This window comes from Aquila chrysaetos, chromosome Z (assembly GCF_900496995.4).
Source record: "Aquila chrysaetos chrysaetos chromosome Z, bAquChr1.4, whole genome shotgun sequence".
NCBI lineage: Eukaryota > Metazoa > Chordata > Aves > Accipitriformes > Accipitridae > Aquila > Aquila chrysaetos.
Window position 1 is genome coordinate 524,397 of NC_044030.1, and position 24,444 is coordinate 548,840.

At 52.6% G+C, this 24,444-nt stretch overlaps 1 protein-coding gene across 2 annotated transcripts in view; it reads left to right on the forward strand.

Moving 5' to 3' along the window:
* The window catches only part of PAX5 (paired box 5), a 130,687-nt gene that overhangs the window by 96,933 nt on the left and 9,310 nt on the right, over nucleotides 1-24,444 (forward strand). The window contains exon 6 of one of the 2 annotated variants that reach the window (XM_030004457.1): nucleotides 1,565-1,666. The exons of the other annotated variant lie outside the window; for it this stretch is intronic. Coding sequence (XP_029860317.1) covers nucleotides 1,565-1,666 — 102 coding nt within the window. The remainder of the gene's footprint in view (nucleotides 1-1,564; nucleotides 1,667-24,444) is intronic. 2 annotated transcript variants of the gene reach the window in all.

Below are 24,444 nucleotides of genomic sequence, written 5' to 3' on the forward strand. Positions count from 1 at the left end.
CTGCGCTCACGGTGACTTTTGCTGGCGAACCGGCTGGTTTGGGCCAACAGCAGCTCGGAGCCGGCTGGAATCGGAGCGGTCCCTGCCGTCCAGAGGTTAGAGGAGCGGGGGCACATCCTTGGGGCAAGGGCCAGGGGCTCCCTGCAGCCCAGGGTCCCTTTCTCTAACCTGACGTGCACACTCAAGCTTTTCAGAGCTCGGTGCCTGCACCGTGCTGCTGCCTCACAGCCTGCAGCTTGGCCAGAGGGGCCAGTCCCCGCCGTAGAGGGTCCCCTCGTTCTTCCCAGTCTCTGGAAGAGCTGGGAGGACGGCGGAGGGCACCGGCAGCGCCGTCCCTTGCCGGGGCAGTGGATCGGGCAGATCCCTGTAGCAGAGCGGTGGCCTGAGCAGCGTGCGATGCTCATGAGGAGGGGACAGCAGCCCCGTATCTCCAGCTGCAGACCCGTCCGTGGTGTCCCGGGGTAGAGGCTATCAGGCGCCCGAGCGCTTTTCGAAGGCGGCTCGTCCCTGGATCAGTGATCTGCCCGAGGATGCCGTGGGAGTCCGGGAGAAGACCATGGGTGGGCTCCAGGGTTCCCCCTGTGGTGAGGGATGGTTCCTTGCTGGTGGGAATGACAAGATCATCCCTTTCTCCTGGTGGGCCACAGCAGACAGTGGTTCCCCCAGATTCCTGCTGCGGCAGCAGCAGCCTGCGGGGACGGTGGCTATCCTGGGATCCCCACGTGGGAGCAGGACGCAGGCGGGGTTGGGATATCACTTCTGCAGCGCTTTGCGAGCTGTGCCGTCTGCGCCTCCCGTCTTTGCTCCGCCGGCAGCGACGTGTCCCGGGCAGCGCTGGGGGCTGTGCCTGGGAGGGGGGGTGAAGAGAGGGCACCCCAGCCCCCCCGGTCCAGGGGCAGAGGGAGGTGGGGGCCATCCCACTGCCTGCTTTCTGCTGGGTTATTTCCATGGAAGACCTGTGGGTACTTGAATAAAAAGCCACGTTTCTGTCGCCTAAGAGCGCTACATCAGGCTGTGTCTGCAAATCTGACCCTTCTTCTGGCACCACAGCAAAGTATATTTTAAACTGCCTTCATGTCTCAATGTCTTGCGTTTGTTCTTCTTTTTTATCTGGCTTTGATAAGAGATAAAAGCAGTATGTCCTGCGTTGTATTTAGATCTCTGCAAACCGTCAGCCTGTGCACTGTTATTTTCTGGAGAGTTTTCTGGGAAAGTGTCATTAAGATCAGTGTTATTTCACATTTCGCTGTTTCTGACTTTACAAATCTGGGCTTTGGAGGAACTTGGGAATAGGGGCGAGCAGCTGGAGTTCAGGCGGGCACGTTCCTCTCCCCGCAGAGCTCTGCTCTTCCCTCTCCTGTCTCTCACTTCGTTGTAGCTTTGTGGCAGCTTATAGAGAAAGCAAAACTGCGCCTGCCCTCCCTGCCAGGCTGGAAATCCCACGCTGGTCCTCGCAGAGCAGTGATGACAAATGCATGGCTGTGTTCTGGGCGCTCGGGGAGATGTAAAACCGTGTCCGCTCGTCGCAATGCTCACGTGGTGATTTGTTGGTTTGATTCCTCAGGTCGCGAGCTGGCAAGCACAACCCTCCCAGGATACCCTCCGCACGTCCCGCCTGCCGGACAGGGCAGCTACTCCACTCCAGCGCTGACAGGAATGGTGCCTGGTGAGTCTTCAAAACTTGGGGGGGGCGCGGGGGAAGATATAAAAGGAAAGGAAAAAGACAGCGTTTCAGGAGGAAAGTGTGGCACTCTGTGGATGCTCTGCACTAAAGGCGAGCACGAGGCAGAAGCCGCAGTGCTGAAGGGGAAGGGGAGGTGTGGAGTGGTCCTGAGTGAAGGAAGACCAGGCTCTCCAGTGCGGGAGACTGTCAAAGCAGATCATTTGCACCGGGATGCTGAAAGAGACCCCAGCCTCCCTTCTGTGGAGCCTGGGGTTCGCTCCATTTTGGACCGTGCCAGGCTCTTCCCGTTTGACACAGGCTTTGCTCTAACCTGCCTGTTTTCCTCCAAAAACGCTGCGTTCCTCCGCGCTGTCCCAGTGGTGAGGTCGCCGGCCCTTGGGGGCTGGACATGTCCTGACCTTGACATTTCTCCGTGCAAAACTGTGCCCATCCAGCTGCCTCCTGGGGGACGCTGAGTTGTCCTCAGGACACTGTATTTCTGTGATTTCCTTCCCCTTTTGGAGCCTCGCGGTGAAGAAATGCCGGGTGGCATCAGCCAGCCGGTGGCCAGCGCTTGCCCGTGTGGCCAGCGGGAGCGGTGGGTGCGCAAGCACCCGGAGCAGGTAGAGCAGGGTCTGCGGGCGCAGAACGTCATCGGCGCAACCCTCCGTCGCTGTCGGCTGCAGGTCCGCGCGTCGCCCGCAGTCGGCAGACGTCAGGGTGCTGGCAGCACGCGGTGGTGAGGGTGCGGTGGTGGGAGCACCGAGCTGGGGTCCCTCCTGCCTGAGCGCTGGAGGTCAGATGCTGCTGGAAATCAGCACATTTATTTCAGCTTGAAAGAGCTGCTGGGATTTGTCCCCAGGCTCTGTCGCCTTTGGTCTGGACGTGACAGGCACTGCTGGCTATGAGGGAAAGCGGTATTCTGAGGCCCAAATACATATGTTAAAAGTCATGAATGTGGCCCTTAAGTATCATATGATTTAAAAAGTGGTGATAACTTGGGGATTCTCTTTCTTTCCCCTATTGATTTCCAAGCCCTTCAGGACATGTAAGCCAGCTCTTTGGAGTCAGCAAGGTCAGAGAGTTACCGAGGAAAATCCCTCAAAAAGTGGGATTTCATCTGTGATCACATGGCTCCGGGAGGTGGTGATTTAGAAAAAAGTACTCGTAATAGGAAAGTGGGAGTTGGTGACAGTGATTTGGTGTCCAGGCTTTTTCAGGGTTAGTCTTTGTTACCAGCCTTGATTATGTTCTGCAAATTGCTTTCTACTAGATTGCTAAGGAGTTAAGAAAAAAATCAACCATTTCCTGTGTGTATTAGACTTAGAAACTGGCTACGGAAGTTAGATCATAGGTTGTGCAGAAACCAATTTTTACCCATAAAATGTAGCCTCAGAAAGAGCTGCTGAGAGGGTAGCAGATGCAGTTTGCGAGAAGTGAGAATAAAAAGTGAACATCTGAAAGCAAGTCTTGCTTGACAAGAGCGTGAGGCTTGGTCCTTGTTTCCCACTATGTCTCATGGACACGCATATAGACGCTGTTATTGGGTACGTTTCTTCCGCTCAGCCTGAATGCAATGGCACAGCCGACTGCTCACATCAGGTGAAGAGCTGAACTTGCATCAACTCTTTAGCACGACCGCAAGCTGTAATCACGCCTCAAAGCGTGGGGAGCAGCAGGCTCGGTTGGTTGTGTCTGTGTCTCGGGGGGGCAGACGTCTTGCCCCACCGGTCCCCTCCTCTCCTGCCCAGTCCCTCCTGGGCTGGTTTTTCACTGATGCCCTGAGCCCCCCCCCTCACTCCAGGGGCATCCTCCTGCTGAGAGTGAACATCTGAAAGCCCAGGTGCATTGGACCCATCATGGAGATTCAGAGGCTTTTAGAAATCTTGTGGGAATCTACTGCCTTCTTTCAGAGCACCTTTCACTGAAAATCTGGCTGTGACCCCCAGTCCCTTCCCCAGCTAAGAGGAATGCTTGCTCTTCCTTCTTTTTGGGGGAGTTACCAGCTGTTCAGGAGCAGTTGCCAGGGTGGGATGGCAAAACTGCAGGACGTGGGGCTTGGTGGTGCTCAGCCAGAGGAGGTGCAGTGAGGGTTCGGTGATGTAGAGTCATCTGAGCCGATTTTCCTGGGTAATAGATTTTATTTTTAACTACACATAGGCTTGTGTGACCCATTATATTGAATAACTGCACTGTTCCTCTCACTGGTTCCTTTAATAACAACCTTCTGCTCCAGCTAGTGTGAAGGTCAGCTGCAATTCCTGTAGGTTCTCCTTCTCATTTAAGTGAGAATTTGCTAACTAGCATCCAAAATACCTTCTCAATCCTTCTTTAACTCCTGTCCTTTGCAGGATCAGTTTCAGAGCCTTGCTAGGGAAAACACCACAGTCTCCCAGGGGCTGACCGTGAAGCAGGCGACGGATCCAGTCTGGTGCCGCTGGCACATCCCTGCTTGTACTGAAATGGCCAAATTGCTGTGCCTGAGCAAGGGACCATGTTTGTTGTACCAGGTCTCAGGGATTCGTTTCACGACCTGCCGCTGCCTTGTCGTAGTTTTCGGAGCCTCTGCTAGAAATGTGCTTCCTTGATAAGATTTTTAATTGTTAGCCGTGAATTTCTGCTCGTAATTAAGTAATTGTGTGAGTTAAGTGCTTAGAGACGTGGGAGAAGTGTATACATGATAAGACATAGGCGGTGTTTTGTTGCATGCTTGTTGCTGCTGCCATCGCTTGTGCTTCTGTGAGTAAACCCATCCCTCGCCGCTCTTCTGGTGTTTGTCCCGCATCTGCCAGGGCTCTGTAGCACGCTTGTGGGGCAGGGGAGACCACCCAGCTCCCTGGCATTTCCAGGCTGGAAGCAGGAGCTGTGTGGATTCAGCTTCTTGCTCTGTGCTTATCTCTTCTCCAGCTCCCGCGCTGTTCATCTGAACAGGAGACGCTTCTTCCCCCACCAGCCCTGGGTCCTTCCCTGCCTCTCCCGCAGGCAAGGATGCACACAGGAACCTGTCCCCGCTGCATCTCCATGCCTGGCACAAACTCCTGGTCCATGGTCTCAGATCTCCTCCCTTCCTTCCCTGCAAAAACAGGGGCGTGCGTATCAACAGGGAACTTCCTTTTTTATGTGGCTTGTGAATGTACTGCAGCCCAGAGGATAAATTAATCAAATACTTTTCTCTAAAGGAACCAACCAAACGAACACGTAGCTTTGATTTAAGTAAGTCCAGAGCTTTATGAACCGAGAGCTGGCATCGCTTGAGGCTCCTGTAAACGCATTCTCTCTGCAGGTCACTGGCCCTGCATGCTTCTTCTGCCCTTTTGGCAGCTGTAGCCCTGTAAAGGCGACCCAAGAGGAGCTCTCCGCGAGGCACTGTACTTCCAGCGGACCACAGTGCTCTGATGGCACAGGGCACAAGTGAAACGCTGCACTGTGGACGGATGGGCAGATAGGTGGGAAAACAACTGCTTGGATGGTCAAGGTGGTGGTTAATGCCACGCTCCAGCTGGATGCTGGTAGCCTGCACAGTGCCACAGGGTACAGCCAGGGGTCTGTCCTCGTTAGCATCTTCATCCACAACTGGGAAAGAGCACACCTCGTCAGGTTTTCAGATGATGCCAAACTGAGGAGTGCTGTCAGTATGCTCCAGAGTAGGGCTGTCACTTGGAAGCACCTAGGCAGGCTGGGGGAAGAGCATGAAATCCAACAAGGGCAAACATAAAAGCCTGCACCAGGGAAGGGAGCACTTTGCAACAAAATGGGTTTGGGACTGGCTGGCTGCTGGAGGGACACCAGGGATGCGGGCAGACCGGGAGCTGAGGATCACCCTGCAGCGTTGCACTGGCAGCGAAGACGACTAGCAGGATCCTGGCCAGGAACTGGAGGGAAGGGATTATCCCCCTCGCTTGGCACTCATGGACTCACAGTGGGAATAGTGCAGTTTTGGGCCCCCCAACACAAGGAGGCAATGGGCGTAAGTTGAAACAAGCAAGATGCAAACGGGGATGAGGAAAAGCTTCAAACTTTTTGCCCACGAGGAGGGTCCAGCGGTGGAAGAGGTCACTCAGGGAGGCTGTGCAGTCTCCATCCTTGAGGGTTTTCAAGGCCAGGCTGGATGAAGCCCTGAGCATCCTGGTCTGGCCTCACTGCTGATCCTGCTGTGAGCAGGGTCTAGAGACCTCCCGAAGTCCCTTCCATCCTGAAATGCCCCATCGTCCTATGACTCAATATTTTGATTTGGCACTGCTGAAAATGTGCTGAAGAATCAGGAATTCATATGCTTCTGCCTGATACTGAGAGCAAAGATGGAGTCAATAAGCTGTTAACAGGAGGAGAACAGGTCCCTCTCTGGAAAGCAGTCATGCCAGCAGTCCACACAGGTGCACAGATGGGACAGCTCTGCTCCAGACCCCAATCGCCACTAAACAACAGAGCCATGTATCCCCCTTGGAGGCCAGAAGGAGCTGTATGGACAGCTTCCCTGTCACAGGGCAGTGCCTGACGACTACACAGGGACCAGGAGAAGTTACCTCCACCTTCCTCCTCCCACCTGTGACCATGGTCTCACCCCACTGCAGCCCCCGGCTCAGCATCCCCTGTCCGCCCGTGCTCTCTCCCTGGCTTCCCGGCTTGCCTTCTCCTCCAGGAGAAAGGAGGAAGGCAGGTGGACCCGGCATAAAATCGGTGACTGTTGGTGAATATTCCTGGATGCATTGGGAGCAGGCAGGAGATCGACAGCATCATGTAGCATCTGTTGTGGGAAGCCACAGGGTCCGGGGAACAGCCACCGCCTGCCCACCGTCCTCCCCTGCCCACGGCTGGGCAGGGGACACAGCAGCTCCCAGAACAGCTTGCCAAAAGTGGCCACTTCTCTTTAATCCTCATCGTCTAGTGGCTTATGCCTTGAAGCATGAGAGTTTATATCCCTTGTAAATGTTTATTTTGTCTAATGTAGCTCTCTCTCTGTTCTCATTATCTATTTAGATGTTTAATCCACTACTGATTCCTACTAGATTCGTGGTCTCAGTACCACCTCAGGGCACAGGATCCCACAGGTTAATGAGATGCTATGTGCAGAAATTATCTCCAATAATTTGGTGTTACTGTTATTATTTGTTCACACTGTGATTGTGCCCCTAATGTGCTGCCTCTTTAGAAACACAGAGCGGTGTTTTCCCAGCAGCCTTCCCTTTGTTTCCTGGCTGTCTGGCAGGAGCAAACCGCGTCTTCTCCATCTCATCCAGTACTTGCAGCCTAGAGCTTATTGCCACCCAGCTTTACTTACTCCTTTCCAAAGAGGCAGTCCCAGGGCTTTCTGGCTTTTCTGATGGAGGTGGTGCTGCCTTCTGCTTGCAACTTCTGCTCTCTGCTACGTTTGCTACCTCGCATCTGCAGATTTGGCTTCAGGAGCATAGCAGCAGCTAGTTGGGAGCACATCAGTGGGAAATGCAGTATTTGCAGGGATTTTACTCCGTGACCTATGCGGATGACCCAGAGCCTTTTTTGAGGTGAAGCATTTGAAAGGGAGCGCAGCTGCTGGAGCGACAGTCTGCTGGTCCCAGCGTACCGTTTCCATACTTCCCTCACCTTTGGGAAGCTGGACCTTGGCTCCAGCACCGCTCCTCCTCCTGCCTGGGCTCTGGTGCACTGCTGGCTGGGGCCGGCGTGGCGATGGGAACCAGCGCTGCTTGCTTAGATTTTTTTTTCTTGTTCTGCGGTTGCTCCACACACCACCAGCTTGTTTCCAGCACCGGGTCAGGTCTCTCTCCACAGATCACTGTCTGTGTATCGGACTGCTCCCGAGACGTGTCTGAAGGTCTGTGTCCTCCCATGTGTGAGGAAGACAGTGGCAAGGGGACGGAGGGGAAGACATGAGGAGCGGTGCCGGAGCTGCAACCTGCGTGCCTGCTCTGAGGACCACCGTCCCAGGAGCTGTGTCCTGTTCGGGTCCCTGCCGGGGCCAGGGCAGGGGGGCTCATGGCAGTTCCCACGGCTGGGACAGCGGCTGCCGGGCAGGGGCTCGCGCAAACCATCCCGAGCTTGCCCTCGCCATCAGGCTCGTGGTGCCGTGGCGGAGCTGGAAAAAGGTTATGCTCAAGTAGTCGCGATCGTTCGCTTAAATACTTATTCCAGTTCCTGTGTTGGAAGTGCTGGGGCAGCAGCCCAGCCGCTGTTCCCCCCTCTTCTCTCTGCCCATCTCCAGGGATGGACCCCCCACCTCGCCACCCGTTCTGCCCTCCCCGGGACTCTCATTCACCCTGTCCCCTCCTCTCCTGGTGGGCCCTGCACGCTGGGTGACAGGAAAGGGTAGACTGTCCGGAATAGTGATGCTGAAAATATAGTCATTAATGGGACTCTCGAAACCCAGATGTCCTTTCTGAACACCGGTAATTTGTTTTTAATGAAAAACCATGCAGTGACCCTGAACAAATGAATTTCCTTTATATGAAGTCTATGTGCAATTACCCGACTAAAGGGACCTGAAAACAGTGACATTCAAAACTGGGCTTTGAAAAGAAAAGCGTAAAAAATAGCAATGCTGTCATAGCAATCTTTTATCTAGGAGAATCTGCTGCTTCTAACATGCAAAGCAGAAGGAGATGATGTTGGGGAAACAAAACACGTGGTTTTCAAACGCATTTTTTCCTTGTGACGAGCAGATAGTAATGTGGAGGAGAAATGAGATGGTGTGACCTCTCCCTGTTGGGGCTGTTTCTCCCACCTGAGTCTGCAAGGAACAGCACCCTCCCTGAACCCACTTGAACCCATCCTGCGGCGAGGGGAGCAGGGGAGCAGGACCGCCAGCTTTGTGTCGCGACGGGGGTCGGGAGGCAGCGGTTACGATGTCTGACCTCTGGAATAAAGCCTGTAGGGATTGGTGGGGTTTGGTCCCCTGTGTCACACTGAAGACTTCCTTCATAGTTATTTTCACGCGTTGATGTTATTTGTTCTGGGTCTGCCTTTGCCAAAGTTTTGTGATAGCGTTTAGTAATCCCCTGACGATACTTGAAAGCGAGGCAGCTGGGAGGTAAAACGCTTAAAAACAGGGGCAGAGAAAGGAAATTACAGTATGTGGGATGACAGAGGGCGTTGGTGGCACAGCCTGAACCATGTCCTCCTCTGATGTACAGCATAAAGCTGAAACCGCTTGGTTACTTCGACAATGGTGCTGTTGTGGCCAGAGAAAGTAAAACGAGAGTCAGGCCCTTTATGCTAGAAGGACATAAAGCACATGAGGAGTAAACCTTAACGTTTCTTTGGTGAAGTGGAAAGTTTGCAAGTTACCTGCTTGGAGCCTCGAGGTGACTCCTAAGTCCATTTGCCATCTGCTCCGCCTGCTTAGTGCTGCTACTGCAGCAGGGATGTGTATGTCTGCTTGGATTACGGGCACTTATATTTTTGTGCCAGTATTGCCACGTTTTGCAGCTCACATAGCACAAACCCAGCCATCACCCGATGTGCCCCAAAAACACCTTCACCCCCCTCAGATGCACACAAAAGCACCCATGGCTTCCACTGCCACAACCAGAAGACCTGCTGCCAAAGGACAGAAGTATTGACATTTGGCGTTCTCTGGTTAAGCGAATTTACTGTTTTTTCCCAAGTCTAGGGCTGGCTTACAAAGGTGCCTCCCCACCCTTCTGTAATCTTGGAAGAGAAATCCCGGAGAAGTTTCATCACATATGATGGAGCAAGCGATGTGCCATCACAAATATCTTGGGGCAATACCAGATTGCAAATCAACTGACAAATGATTCCCTTAATTAATAATGAAGCAGTTAAGTAAATGGTATGCGTTTATCTGCTGCTCCTGTACATTTTGAATGAGGGTCTGCCAGCATCTTGGAAGCCTGGAGAAATGTTTTGGTGTTCATCTCTCAGGAATGTAATTACCGTGCTTGCACGGAATATAGATAAAATTTATATTGTTTTCAGTATGATGGTGTCAGATATTATTTCATTAAATTGATTTAGAAATTACGCTGGAGAGGGCAAGAAGGTGAAATGTTGGGAAGCCAACAGCCTCTGGATCTGCTGTTCCCAAACCCACCTTCCTCTTACAGACCCGATCCTCAACTGGGGTCAATTAGTCCCGACCCCCGACTGCCGAGGCTCTCTGCTGCTTTTCACCAGCTGAGGATGTGGTCCCAAGTGTCCCATGTGCAGCAAAGCCGGTCCCGTCTGCTCTGCGGGCTCCCTCTGCTCTGGCTGTAATTTCTGCCTCCTCCCATCGAGGTGAAACACTGTGCATATCTAAACATAAGTAAGCAAGGCGAAGTGTGTATAAACAAAAGGGTCCGTATTTAGGAGTGAGGAGGAGGAGAGAAAACATATTGTATTGCTCCACTCTTTGGAAATTTCTATGCATTTGTAATAACAAAATTACCATAATTTGCTCGTTAACGCAGCTAGATCAGTCAAGCATTGTTCCAAACATGCAGAGGCTGCTTCTCGCTCTAGGTCTGCCAGTGAGTTAAGCACGGTGGAAATTAGCATGCAAATAGCCCTAATTCGGCCGAGCTGTCAGATCCGCATTCAGCCGCTTGTTCCCTTTGAAATCCCTGACAGGAGCGGCTCAGGCAAGCCCACCCTCAAGTAGATCCAGCCAGAAGAGGTACCAAGGGGGCACCTCCTGAGTGACAGTTTGGCTACCTTCAGTCAAATCAATCAGTCGCGTCAGCCAGCAGCGGTGCACGGCGATGCCGGGGGGCCACGGGGACTGGGGGGGGGGGGGTGGTTTCCAGCCAGATCTTGATGCCGAAACCGTCCCCTCCCCACCTCGGGACAGTGCCGGGGTTTGGGGCTCCGGCAGCCGAGCGATGCCGCCCGTGGGATAGGGCAGTGCTCTGTTCGGATACCCATTTTCAAATTAAGCCGCTGTTCGCGGCAAAAAGTGTCGCTGTTGGGGGGTTTTAGCGCTGAGAGAGGGAAGCTGGGGTCTGTGGTCATTTCTTGTGGAGCCCTACCCAGGACTCCTGGCTTGGCTGTCGTTACGGAGCTTGCGGAGCATCGTTGCGGAGGATGCTGCGCTGGGCAAAGACGGCGCACAGTCGGCATCGGAGGGATGCTGCCTGCGGCACCGCGGTCGGGGAGGAGAGGGCTGGAGGCAACCAGCTGATGGCACAGGGCTCCGTCCTGTGTCTCCTGGGGGGGGGGAACTGCGGGACCCTTCCAGCTCCTGTCTCTGTGCAGCACACGCTGAGGTACCCACAAGGAGACACCGGCGGCAGCTGAAAACGGAGGCTGTTCCCTGTTGATGGTTCATTCAGTGTTACAGGTCTGATGCACTGCCCACCTTTAAGCATACCGGTGATTATGAAAGCAACAGTGAGAATTTAAAAAGCCTTTTGTTGCTGTTTTTAGGGGGTTTTGTGTCACTGAACATTCTTCTGTCCTCTGCAAGCCAGTTGTTTTGAGCCCCATCGTGCTGGCACCTACCACAAACACAAGTCTCTGCCCCAAAATACCCAGAACCAGAAATTTAAAGATGAGGTGCTTGTAGATGAAATGTGTTAAAAGCTTGCCCTCTGTTCATTAATTGCATTAGCCCCGTAGGACCGGGCATCAGGAACTGCCCGACGTGGGGCTGGTTGGCAGAACTCACCCTACACAGGGTCCGTTCGCCCCCACCGAGGCAGCTCCCAGGGTCTCCTCTGGGCACCAAGGACATCCCCTCTGCACGTGGGGGCTGCAGGGTTCACCGCCATCGTCCGCCTCTGGGAAGGCAGGAACACCTTTGCGAAGGGTTTCCTGATAGATCCTTGTCTGCCCGTCTCTCAAAACCAGCAGGGACAGTGGCTCCCCAGGTGATGCACCCCAGTGTCCCGGCAATGAGAGCGCAGTGTCCAGCTGGGATGCGGCGTGCCATCGGTGAGGCATGCTTCTGCATCCTCTGCCCTCCACGGGTCCCCTCCTGTTTGCTCTGTTTTTGTCATTATTGACAGCTGTCCACTGGTGGAAACGCAATAAGAAAAAGCTAACGGTAATTAGAAAGCCGTGGGGTCTAAATTAGTTCTGATTTTGGGAAGTTGTGGTTTGGATTAGTGAAGCGGAGGACCTGTTAAGGTCCTGAGCTGCACACAGGCATTGCCTCCGAGGTGGGTGCTGCACCACCGACTGGAGCTGACCCGGACCGGCTTGTGCTTACAGGGCTGAACTCAACCCCCTTGCTCGTGATGAGGTTTCTCAGACCAGAGTAACAACCATGTGAGAGCACACAAAAATGCTTTATAACTTCTGAGCGTTCAGCTTCTTTACGCTTGTGTCTCCTTACGTTGTGTCAGCACCCAGAGTTTAAAAAATGGGAGATTACAAAAGCATCGTGGTTACGAACAGCGGGTTGCCGGAGCTTTGAGCACCGTGGCGTGCCCAGCATCTGCCGTGGCCGCCGGTGGTGGTTCGGGCGCTGGAGCAGCTCTGCGCCTCACGTGCTGGGTGCGTGTGGAAGCGGGACCCAGCCGCCAGAATCAATCAGGCAGTTTCCTGACAAAACTGCGTTTGGCTACGAGCAAGTGCCGAGGTCCCCAAAGTAAGCGGAGTGGAAAGCGCTTCATGGCCCGCTGTGTCCACGAGCGGGAGCGTGACGTGGACGCTGCCGCACCGCGCCGTGCGAGGAGTGCGTGGTGGCACCCCGAAAGGCGGCGGACGGTAGCAGCGACGGGGGAGCAGAGTCTGTATTCCCGTCACGTCCGAGCTCTACAGCCCGACTGCCGAGTGCTTTGTTGTGCAGTGGGTGCTGGGGAGGATGCAGTTCCTTTTCTCCCGGGTGTTAGACCCTGGGTAGCCCATCTGCTGCCCACATTGAGCACCCCGTGGAAGGGTGGCTTCTTGTGCGTCGTTCCAAGCCTCGGTTTCTGTGTGTACCGAAAGATGTATGATGACGTCCAGGCTCTGGACAACAGCCTGAGGGGTTCAATATCTGCCCAGCTTCCTGGTGTTAGGAAGCACTTTCCAAGTTGTCCTGGGATGGATTGGATGTCTCCTGCTTTCACCATTTGTGTGGACGGGGGAACGCTGGAGACCGGGTCCTGCACCCAGGCACCCCCGGATCCGCGCATCCTCCCCTTTGCCGCTGCCGGATGACCTGTGCGGTGGTTTTGGGGGGTTTGCAGCCACTGTCCCGCAGAGTGTTGTTTATGAGTTCAGCCTTTTTACCACTCGCTAGACTTGTTTTCTGAGGCTGTAGGCTTGATTTCTGTGTGATGATTGCTGGAGGGAGTTTGCTTGCAGTTAGGACGGTTTGAATATAGACCATCTGCCCTGCGGTAAACTCCAACGCTCAGAACTGATGTCTGTTGCACAAATTGAAATTAAATATTTTGAGAATTAAGTATTCTCTTTCCAGGAGCTTCTGGACACATTGAGACTTTATCAAAACAAGTGAAAATGCCAAAACATTACAATAGATTGCAATGCAGTACGATGCAATGTAATATCAGTGCAAAAGGAACAAAATGGGGTAATGGAAAGAAAACCAAATTAAGCGAAAAATTTTAAGCAAAATGACATGCTTTAGTAAAAATGAAGGAATGCACTCCAAGGACTGCCCGATTTCCATGGCAGAACTTTCCTCTGAAAACACATTTTAAAGTGGAGGCTGTCAAACTGTAGGAAGCGGTGTTTGTGTTGTAAAACTGTTGTGTGTGCACCCATGTCGGGCAGGTGTAAACCTCTGCACAGAGGGGTGCAGGTGGGGAGAGTTCGAGGACGTGTCTCCTGCGTGCCCTGCTCACGGGCTGTCTGGCTGTGCCAGGAGAAGAGAGACAGCCCTGATGGGGAAGTGAGAAGTCTCCAGAAAGAAGTTTGCTTATTTCTAGCAGCAAATATGGCACTGGGGCACTTTGATTGAAAATAAATCATCTGTCACCTATGACTGCCATAGATTTGGGACCAGGCTCTGCACTGACTGCAGAGTAAACTGGGAAATGTCAATGTAACCCACTTAATTCCTGCGTAAAAAGACTAAAAGGAGCACTCTGGTCCTGACTCGATGTCCATTTAGCAGCAGATGCACTGAATCCCGCCAGTCTCAGGTAGCAGCAGCAAAGGTTGCTTTGCCACACAGATGCTTTGTCACAGAATAAATAACTTCCAAGTGTACATGGAGGTTTTACTTACATGGAGAGATGTCCATGGACGCCACGGTGGGATAAGCAGTGCCCAGGTGGGAGAAGGGCTGTTTGCTGTGTCGGTGAGAGGCAATGGGCACGGGGTGACAATACTGCCTTGTCTTCTCGTCCTCCGACCAGCCTCCTTCAGCACGAAGGAGCCACCTCAGCCCAGGCTGTCTAGTCTTTGATCGCTCACATTTACTGAAGTCGGGAAATGTAATGCCAGCCCTCGGCGAGTAGCCCGGTCCTGTGGAGGTGTGCCCTGGGCTGTGGGATGCATGGGGAGCCGTGGGTCCCCACCGTGGGATGTGCCACAGCAGCCACGGTGTCCTCGAGCATCCGCCCGCTACATGTGGGAGGAGATGCTTGGTCTGTCATCCCTTCCCCACCACGTGTTCTCTTCCTCAGCACAATTTTTGGCTGATTCAGCTGGATCAGGCCAGCCTAAGCAGCTGCAGACATTACTTGGAAATGGCTTTGGCTACAAAACGTTTGCCGGCAGAGCATCCATCCTGCCGGAGGACCGAGCCGCCGCGCTCCCGGAGGTTGACCTGAGATCGGCTGACATGTTTTTTCTCTGCATTAAAAGGATGACTGTAACGTGGATGTGGTGTAAAACCAAAGCAGTGCTGTGAAAATCAAGTGAGAAATTATCTGTCTTCTGTCACTCAGGCATTCATTTGCATTGTGTTTGGTGTCAGAAAGAAAAACTGACATCTCTGCTGGGGCCGTGTCTCTGTATTTCAGAGCGTGCACAAGCTCCCCGTGATGACAGAAAGAACCAGAGGGGGAAAGCAGACCCTGCTGACACGCTAAAGCCCCTGTCCAGGGGTGGCTGAAGCCTGGAGTCCAGCTGAAAACCTGGTCTTGCAGGCAGAAGGGATAAGATGCTGAGGTTTTGAGAGGCTCAGCCGGGAGCGCTCATCCACACAAGGGCTTTACACGAGGACAAGAGACTTTTCCATCTGTCAAAGGTGCTGCCACCTTGGCTGAAAGGGCCGGATCCGACCGTCGCCTGGCATAGCTGGAGCCACTGGCCCAGTCCCAGCTGAGCCGTGGCCGGCCCCTGGCATGGTCTGACACGGTCACCAAGGATGGGGACACCAGCGGGATGCCTGAGAAGATGCTGGTGTGGGAGGATGCTCCCTCAGCCGTACAGATGCTTTCCTGCCCCTGTTCACACCTGCATTTGCAGATAATTGAAGGCTGCTTCCACGTCAGCAGCAATGTACCTTTGTCAAGCTACCAAAATGCTTAATTTCCAGACTTCACCGTTTCCACACTGTAGCTATGTTATTATAGCTCGTAACATTATATCTACTTCTGCTACTAGCTAAATTACTTGTGTAATTCCTGGAAGTAACTACACATTGCATTATCATTATGAAGGCTGAAATCATAAAAAAAGGCTAAAGTCAGGATGAAGCACGGAGTGGAATATTTTCATCTGAACCAAGCGCAACATTTCCATTACGTAGTTTGGAGAACATCATCCCACAAGATACTTCTTGGCACTTTTTACACCAATTCGAGATGAAACCGTATTGTAAAGCTTGGTATTTTCTGTGAGACAGAAGTTTTCCTTTTTATCCCACCTGCGCTACCAGTTGCAGCAGCCGGCACAGAGCGGCACCGCGTTCGGTGCCAGCGCCGAGGCTCTGTGCGTGGCTCCGTATCGCTGGTGGTGCAGCTTCTGGCTGCTGGATCCACCCGGAATCCCAAGAGGCTGCGTGCCGGTGGCTGGTAGAGAGGGCGGACGACTCTGCGGCGGGGAGCCGGGAGAGGAAAGGGGCAAATTCCTCATCGTCATTAATTGCAACGCCGTCTTCTGTGCAGATGAGTTGGGCAGTTGTCCTCCTGGTACAGGGAGATAAATCTCTCCTAATGCAGTTCCAATATGGTTGCTCTGTGGCACCACCTACCTTTGTTGTATTAAAGTTAAATACCTTTGTGTACAAAAGTTTAAAGTGCATAGCTAAAACCTATGTGCTTGCAATAATTGCAGATGTAAATCTTTTTGTCATCCTGCGAAGACTAGGTGAGGTATTTCATAAATATGTCAGAAGCAGCATTAAAATTTTATGGCAGGCAGCACGGGTCGAGAATAGTACAGTGACTTCACAGCAAGGTACGTCCACCTTAACCCACAACTCATTAGTCATTGATGGGATTTCTGTGCCTTGTAGCTTCTTGGAAATGAGGTAGTGTTACAAAAATCTGCATGTTACTGTTTTCTTAAAATATGACAACCTACTCAGAACCATTAAAAATAAAATTGTACATCTTTGAGCAGGTGCTAGTTAATATAAAGATAAAATAAGGGGGAAATACTGTCCAATCTGTATGATCATAAAATTATATACAACCTTCATTAGAAGTTAATTGGCAATCTTGATGCGACTGGGAACTTTGGAGAGACATTGTCTGAATGTGACCAAGTGCCTTCCAGAAACAACTGCTATAAACTTCCGCTGGGCTGACGTACAGGAAAAATTAGCTAGTGTACGAGCTAATTTCATTTTGAAATCACTCGTGTGAAAGGTCAGGTGATGGTTGCACCTAAACCATTTGCTGAAGGATTAATCAATGACTACAGGACATTACAGACATGAGTGGGATGTGCTTTCGGTGAGTATAAGTGTACTGGTGGAAGGGGTCATAGGTGTAATAACCGAACTATTGATCCGCTGGATTTTTACAACGGATTTACCAGTGGATTTACAAGCCCGTTTTCCCCTACACGTGTAAAGAGCATGCACATACGTGTGCGTGCGCATTGGCAGATCCTTGTGTCGGTGCGTGTCTGTCTGTGTGCGTGGGCTGTATTTCTGCACGTGCACCCTCGGTGCTCCCAGGAGGAAACTGCTGCCGATGGTGCGGTCCCCGACATCCCAGAAAAACACTGCCTGAGCCTGCTGGTGGTGGTAGGCTCCCCAGTACCCTTGCTGGTGGATCCGTGTGTGATACTCCACCTGCTAACGGAGCAGACCCCATGCCCCTGCTCAGAGCTGGATTTTTTTCCCCAGCATCACTTTGGCCATCCAGGCGGGTTGCTGTGATGGTGTATGTAGGCGTTTGAACATAAAGGGTATAGGAAGCATTGTGGGGTTCCAGCCAGCAGGTTGTTCCTCCTGCTTTTAGGAGAGAAATGAACTTTAACAAGCAAAAGGTGTTTCACTGTTCAGATTTGTTCAAGGAAGTTGTTGCAGGTGCTCAGCCACAGAAGCAGAGTGCTGCTTAAACTGCTGGCCAGGGTAATTAACAGTCACCATCGCATTTCCTGCATGTTCTTTCAGCGAGCGGTACAGACACTGACTGATTAATTTTATGGCATTAATAGCACTACCTGGGATCCTATGAGTGCCTGTGTACTCATGGTTGGCCGGACTGTTGGAGTACATTGCAGTTCCAGGGGCTTTGCCTTGGCTAGAGCTGAACAAAATTTTTGACATAGTTGTGTTGTATTGTGTTTAAACAACACAGTTAGAGGGCTTAGTGCTCTAAGAACTTGCTGTTTGTCAGGTTTTTTTCTCATTTAAAATCAAGAATTGAAGACTGTGTTCTGTGTAAGGGAAGTTTTGCTTGAAAATCATTTGTGAGGGCTGTTCTTTTGCTGAAGTCCATCACTTTCAGTTCCATCCTCAAAAAAAAAGTGGGGGGAAGTACTAATTGTACAGAAAGCATTTCCCCCTTTCCATTCATTAATGCTTTATTCACTTCTTTCCTGTGGGAATAGGTAAATTGCTGGATACGATGTCAGGTAAGCGAGGGTCCGCAGACCGGGAGCAGCTCCCATTTTGATGCAGAGGCTCTCAGGCGTTTTGAAAAGCAGCTTCCTTTTTTTCCAAACCGCTCATTGAAGAGGTTTCCCAAACCGGCATCTTTCAGTCCCCTTGGGAAACATTTCTTTTTCATTAAAGCTCCTTCCAGCCATAAACCACGCCGGCCCCGGCACTGTGCGAGGTCGGGTGATGCTGAGCCTTCTCCCGTCCTGCCGGCATCCTCCGCCGGCCGCCGGTGGGGTCCGGGGTGGGCAGCGGCCGTGTGCCGGGAGGATGCCGGGCTCCGGGTTGGAGCGAATCCCCCAGGGACTCCTTCCAGCCCTCAGGGGGTCGGCACCCATCCTGAAGTGGAAGCCAGAGGCAGGCAGTGATCCCCAGCTGTGGGTACACCTTGGGGAAGCAGCGAGGGCACGGCGCCCGCTCCGTGCCCGCTGCCCCGAACCGTGGCCGGCGGGCGACGCGAGGCAGCCTGGGGCTGCCGTCCCTGCCTCAGTCTGCTCGACCCCGTAATTCGTCCTGGTGCAGGTGCTGGTAATCCAGTCTTGACGAAATTTCCCAAGCCTGCCCTTCAAAGACTGGCCTATCAATCCCGCTTGCTTGTCCTGGGATTTTTAGCTGGTTATCACCATTTTCATTGAGATAAATGGGATAGAGCATGGCGAGCTTTTGCTATATATAGTGTATTTTTCTGCTCGGCTTCTTCCCAGGGGGAACATTGTTTCTGAAATACATGTTTTGTTTCAGAAGGGCTGTACTTTGGTAATTTTTCCCTTTTTTGCGCTTCTGTTTTTTGTAGCGCGTGGACTGCTCAGTCTAGAGCAGGCAGATTAATGGCCAGGTGTGCTTGGTCTGCAGAGCAGAAGGCAGAGTTATCAGTGTCCTTCCTCCTGTGGGACTTCTGTGGACAAAGAAAACACAAGGGACCAGGACAAGACCTGGCAGATTACTGGTGGTCAGCCTGTGGTGTGCCCTGGGTTTCTAGTCCCTCAGGTTAAACGCAGCTGATATTTACAGGTTAGAGCAGTATAAATCACTGATCCTGTTGTTTGCTGATGAACATTAAAATTGGAAGAAAGTCCAGGGTTCATTCAAAGCAAAAAAATGACAATAAAAATTACTTTGGACTTTACTTCAAAGATTTGGTTTGTTTTCCAGTTGAGGTTTTTGGATTCTTTTTGTAGCCTCACTGAACTCAGTTTGAAAACTTAGCATTGCTCTGAATTTAAAAGAAAAAGAAAATATTTGTTTGGAAAACATCCGATTTTTTTAAAAAAATTTAAATCCAGGGCTCTTTTTTAACTGAAGGATTTTGTCAAAATTGTCACAAATTTGCAAAAGTATGTTAGTGATGTGAAACTACTCTTTTGTGTGAAAGCAAGTTTTAACTGAAAGGTGTTTCCCAGCTCCCCCATTCATGGAGAAAACTTGTAAGGGAGTGAGTTTTGTGAGTCACAGAGGCTGCAGCTTTCCAGGCAGGGCTGCAGACCTCTCCCTCTCTCGCCCTGAGCCACTACGACAGCTTGGTGATGAGAGGCAAATGTGCTTCACCAAGGGGAAAATACACCGTTGTTCTCCACAGAGAGGCCAGACCATTTTCCTTCTTTTCTAAGGTCTCTCACACTTGTTTGTCACTCTGAGTTTATGTGGGATGCTGCCCAGGGCTGCTAGATCATGAAGCGATCTCTCGGGCGATGCTGGCAAACAGTGAGAAGCGACTTCTCCGGCTGTCCTTTGGTTTATATCTGCCTCCAGCCCAGGTGATGCCTGACCCTATTTGCACGCGTGACTTTTGTGTAATAGAGTTCAAGGCGGCATTTGGGTAGCTGCTGTCTCCCAGTGTTAGTCGGCGATATGCAGGCTGCTTGGGTGTGTTTGTGTGGCTCAGTGTGGTGTTTAGCCCTGTTCCCCATGCAGTCAAGCATATCTTAGCTACCAGGGTAATGATTGTTATTGGAATTCACTGAAGAAATTTATGATCCATGTGATTACTTCCACAAAAGAAAACGATTGAAAACAAATAAAAGTCATGAGAATGTTAATTTTGAAAAGTTACAGTAAGGTCCTTTGCCACAAGGGAAAGGTAGAGGCAACTCCAGCCCCTGCTGGGAGGTCGGGCTGGAAGGGAAGAGGCGTTCATCTGCAGGAGCCCAACTAAGGTACAAGTACAGCAGAATGTTTTTAAACTTACCCAGGACCCCAATGAGGAAAGGGCAAGGTGTTGCTGTTCCTAGCCAGACTAATATTTGTCCCACAACCTTCTCTTCTTGACCCTTATGCAGTTGCATTTATTGAACAACATTTCTCCTGGCTTGTTTTAATTTTCTGCCAGATAGAAGGGCTAAATAAGACACTGTCCTAAACCCAGAGCTTGGATAGCAAAAAGACCCATCTAATGGGGACTGGTGGAGAAAATGAGTGGCTGGGACGAGTCCGGCAGGAGGGATGGCACAGCCGCGGGGTTGTGGTCACTCTCCCCATCGGGTGCCGGCGGCTCTTGCCGGCACTTGCCGGGAGCTGTGGCATGGTGGTCGCAGGGAGGAAGGCATGCTGTATCACCTGCACGTTGTGTCATCTGCACGTTGCATTACCTGCAGCCATCGTACGGATACAAGCATTCACTCCTGTGGTCCGGATGGCTTCTCCCCATCCCAAATGTGTGTTCAAAAACCTGATACCTGAGAAAACGCAGCGAAAAGTGTTCAAACCTGTGTCCGCCTTCACGTAGCTGGCTCTGGCTGAGCTGTACTGGCTATGGAGCTTCTGATTCATGGGGTCTTCTGTGATTCTAGGGACAGCAGCAACGTGTTGAACTTGGAAGTGACATATAAAACTTCTTTGTTGAGTATTTGTTCAAATTCCGCGTTTCAGTCCAAAGGTACCAGCAGCTGGGTAACAAGCGTGTTCCGTGTTTGACTAGGCTGCTGGTTTCAAGCAAATGCCACACGGTCCTAAAAAGACAAGGCTAAAGCACGCATTCATTACTGCTGTGCTACCTAATGGGACCACAGCCGGGTGCTCTGCGGGGTGAACTGCAGTAGTGCAGTGATGGTCAGGCTTTCTCCATCCTGGGAGATTTCAACACCTTGGCTGGACATGGCCTGTGTCAAAGCTGGACCTGCTTTGAGCATCTGCCCCATGCCTCTGCCTTTCAGCAGGGGAGAAAGGTTTTCAGCACCCTCCTGCCCCGAGTCCAGCACCAGTGCACACAGGTACCTGCATCCTCTGCAGGGGCAGTTGTCTAAAGCCATGGCAGTTTGAAAGACACCATGAAATCTCTTTCTTCATCTCTAGGTTCTTGAGATTTTTAAGCTCACACTTTTCAGTTTCTCTGCACATCAGAAAGGAAACTTGCAGGAGGCTTACCTTAAAACCAAACAGACTGGTAAACATGAGATCATAATCCCCAGAGAAAACCGCCGCAGAACGGACAACGCGGTGCTGCAGAACGGATAACGCTGTTTTGCCTGCAGCAGAGGGTCGATCCGCCACCATCAGACTCTGTTTGCAGCCAGCCCTGGGGCTCACCCCGTGGGCAAGGGGACTGTGTCTCTGTCCCGCCGTCTCAAGGTGGAGCGCATCCCCCAGGGCTTGCTGCTGCCTTGTAGCAGCAGTGTTACTGGGAATCATTCTTGCCTCCTCCCCTGCACCTTCCCCTCTGGGGGTGACGGAAGGGTCTGACCGCTCTTGGGCTGCAGCTGCATAAAGCATCGTGGTAGTGTGGAGTCAGGTCTGCAGCGAGAGGTGGGCTAACTCTGGCAGAAGCCCTTGGTTTGGTGCCTTTGTGTCTCGGTGATGCGAGATTTATCAAGGAGGGGGCTTACCATTTCACGTGAAGGAGGGATGGGTCCGATTGCCACCCTTTCCTCGCGGCGCGGGCAGGCACCGTGCACATATGTGCAACACGCTGCATGTGTGCGCGTCCCCGGGTAGCTGATTCGTTGTGTTTTTGAATGGGGCGAGGGCTGGCCGCTAAGCAGTGCTGTCAAGAAGTGTAGCTGATGGACCTTGGAATATCTGGTGGAAACCACGAGGCATTCATGCAGCGTTCATTCATCTAGCTTAGTTTCACTTATGGCTGGACCATTTGTCTGCCCAAGTGCTGTGATGGTAGTAGCAGGGCTTGAGACTTTCTCCCCCACTTCTCCTTTTCCCCTCCCGTCTCTTGTATTTCTTTTCTCTCATTTTCCTTCCTGCCCCCCTTCTCTCTCTCTCTCTCTCTTTTTTTTTCCCCCTGCAAGGCTGATGGATATGCAGAGTATGTTAAGAAGCAAGCAATACTGTCACTGAGCTGATGGTGCTCAGTGACTCCTCGAGCTCCTGGCTGGTCTGTACTGCAGGAGCTTGACACCCTGACCACTGAGGCATAAAAAACAGAGAATTGGAAGCCTCAGCCTGACAGGCACCGGAGCATCCCCCAGAGAGGGTCCACGATGTGTGTCTGTGTGTGAGTGTGGGGAGGAGGGCAGTGGGGATGGTGGGGGAGGAGAGCAAGGCAGGAGAGGATGAAACAATGAAATGTCAGCCCGTTCCCACCCGCAGCCCTGCTGCAGCGCTGATGAGCATTTAGAAAGCACTGCCGCCTGCTCAGCGGCGTGCACGGCGCTGGTGCGGGACGGACCGGGTCTGTGCAGCCTCGGGAGGATGGGAGAGGGGAGCGGCGGGTGCGAAAGGGAGGGAGGGAGAGTGGTGGGACAGCTGAAAATGAGGGGTTGTCCTGTCCTCGGATGGGTACATGTGCCCTCCCTCAGGGCGCAGGCGTGCGGCAGCCCACCAAGGGCTTTGTTTGAAGCCTGGGGTGCTACTGGTGCATGGAGGAGCTGGGGAGGCTTCTCGGCACAGCCTGTGCGAACAGCCCGCCGTGGGGATCAGGGTCTGTCCTGCTGTCCTGACCACCCTGTCCCTCTGTCCGTGCACTGCGCAGCTCCAGAGGAGGATGTGGCAGCGATGCTCGCTCCCCTTGGCTTTTGCGTGTCTTCTTGGTCAGGCAGCACGACTGCTTTGTGCAACTAAAACAGGGCTAAATCTCTACATTTCTTGCTGCCCTGTGGAGAGGAAGAAATGAAGCTACTGGGGAAGGTGGTGTGCGAGCCCCTCCCCATAGAAGAGGCACCCACGAGATGAAGGGATTTTTGTGCAGCACACGCTGGAAGGAGGACCTGGCCACGAGCCTTCAAGGACTGGGAAAGTTCCTATCACTCACCCATGAAGTTACCAGCCAGTTTGCTGCCCATGTGCTTTGCAGGCTTGGGTGAACGCCGTTAGGGCAGAGCTGGGTCAGAGGCTTGCTGGAAAATGAGGGGCTTTGGGAACAGGAGGCGGGCAGGGAGGGCTCTGGCTGAGCAGACAGCCTCAGCTGCAGCAGTGAGGAGGCAGAAGAAGGGACCAGACAGGAGCTGCTGTGTCCTGCAGGAGGGAGCTTGCTCCCTGGCTGGCAGAAGGCAACGGGGATGGCTTTGCCAGTGGCCCTGGTACCTCGGGTGGCTAGTGACATCTCTTCTGGCTTTGCCGTCCTCACCATGCCTCACTCCTTTAGAGTGAGCACTGTGACAGAGGTAGCCTTCAGGTACTGAAGTCATCTATCATCCATAAGGATAGGGAGCAGAGAGGAAATGTCGATATGATGTACTTCACCAGGAAGAAAGGTTTGGAAACAGCCCCATTTTCCATGGCTCGTGGTGAATTAATGCCATTCCTTAGAGGCAGTAATGAAAACCTGCTCTGGGCTTGTGAAGAAACGTGGTCAACACAGCAAGGCGTGCTGAGCGTGGGAGCGCTTGCTGCTGCTGGCTTCAGACCTCGTCTCGTTGCCTTGTCCGTGGATGCTCGGTCGGTGGGCGAAAGAGCAGGTCGAGGCTGATGGGTGCAGTCCTATGGGTCTGAAGGGCTCTGAGAAACAGGGAAGGGGTTTTAACGGAGACCCCCTGGAGTGGACCAGTGATGGGCAGCTCTTGCTGTCAGCACATTCAGCGTGTTTACTGGCATCCTTTGGTGTAGGCTGAGAGGCAGGCCGTTTTTACTGAAGCAGCATCATGTGGAGACCAAGCTACCCTGGACCCGACTCTATATTTTGACACCAACCTGTGTTACTTCTGCACTGGCAGAAAATACCTTTGCAGCGGCTGCCAGGACCGCACAGCTATTGCAGCCCACCGTGCTGCCGAGCCCAGAGCTCCCCGCGACAGGCAGCACGACCCCACCGGTCACCGGAGCATCATCCCCTCTCCTCTGGGGCCAGTGGGTCAGCAACGTGCCTAAACCATGTCCTGAGCGAGGAGACCGCTCATGGGCCAGGGGACCCAGACGTGGTTCCCCGGGCAGGTCCGTGGGTCATGGGGCCAGGGGTGCTGAGCCCGGGGAGCTGGAGACGTGGTGTCAGGGGTCCGCTGCTCAGCTGGGGTAAAAGGCAGCATCCCCTGGGTACGGGGTGGGGGGCTACACCAGCGCCGAGGACCAGAACAGGCGAAGGTCGTGGCGAGCATCTGCTGCTGCAGCCTGGCAGCCCTCTCCTCTCGCCGTAGGAAACCTACTCTTTCTCCTGCCGTGCTGTGTTGTGCGTGCATATATTTGTGTATGGGAGAGGGAGAAGGAAAGGAGGAAGAGAGGAGGAGAGCAGGAAACTGTCATTCATGGAAAATTTCCTAATAAACCCGCGGCAGTGTTGGTATTTGCATGGTGGTGGAGCCGGGTGCCCTGCCCAGGGTCAGAGTCCCATGGTGCAAGGCTCTGTCCTGAAGAGCTTGCAGCTGAAGTATGAAACAGGAGGTGACATGTGAAGGGAACAAACAGATGGGGAAAGCGGGAGCTGGTGAGGAGAAAAGTAGCAGTAACTCATTGAGCCTTTTTTGTGCCTTTGTCTGGAGGGCTTCAAAGCCATCTGAAGCTGATGCAAGCATCC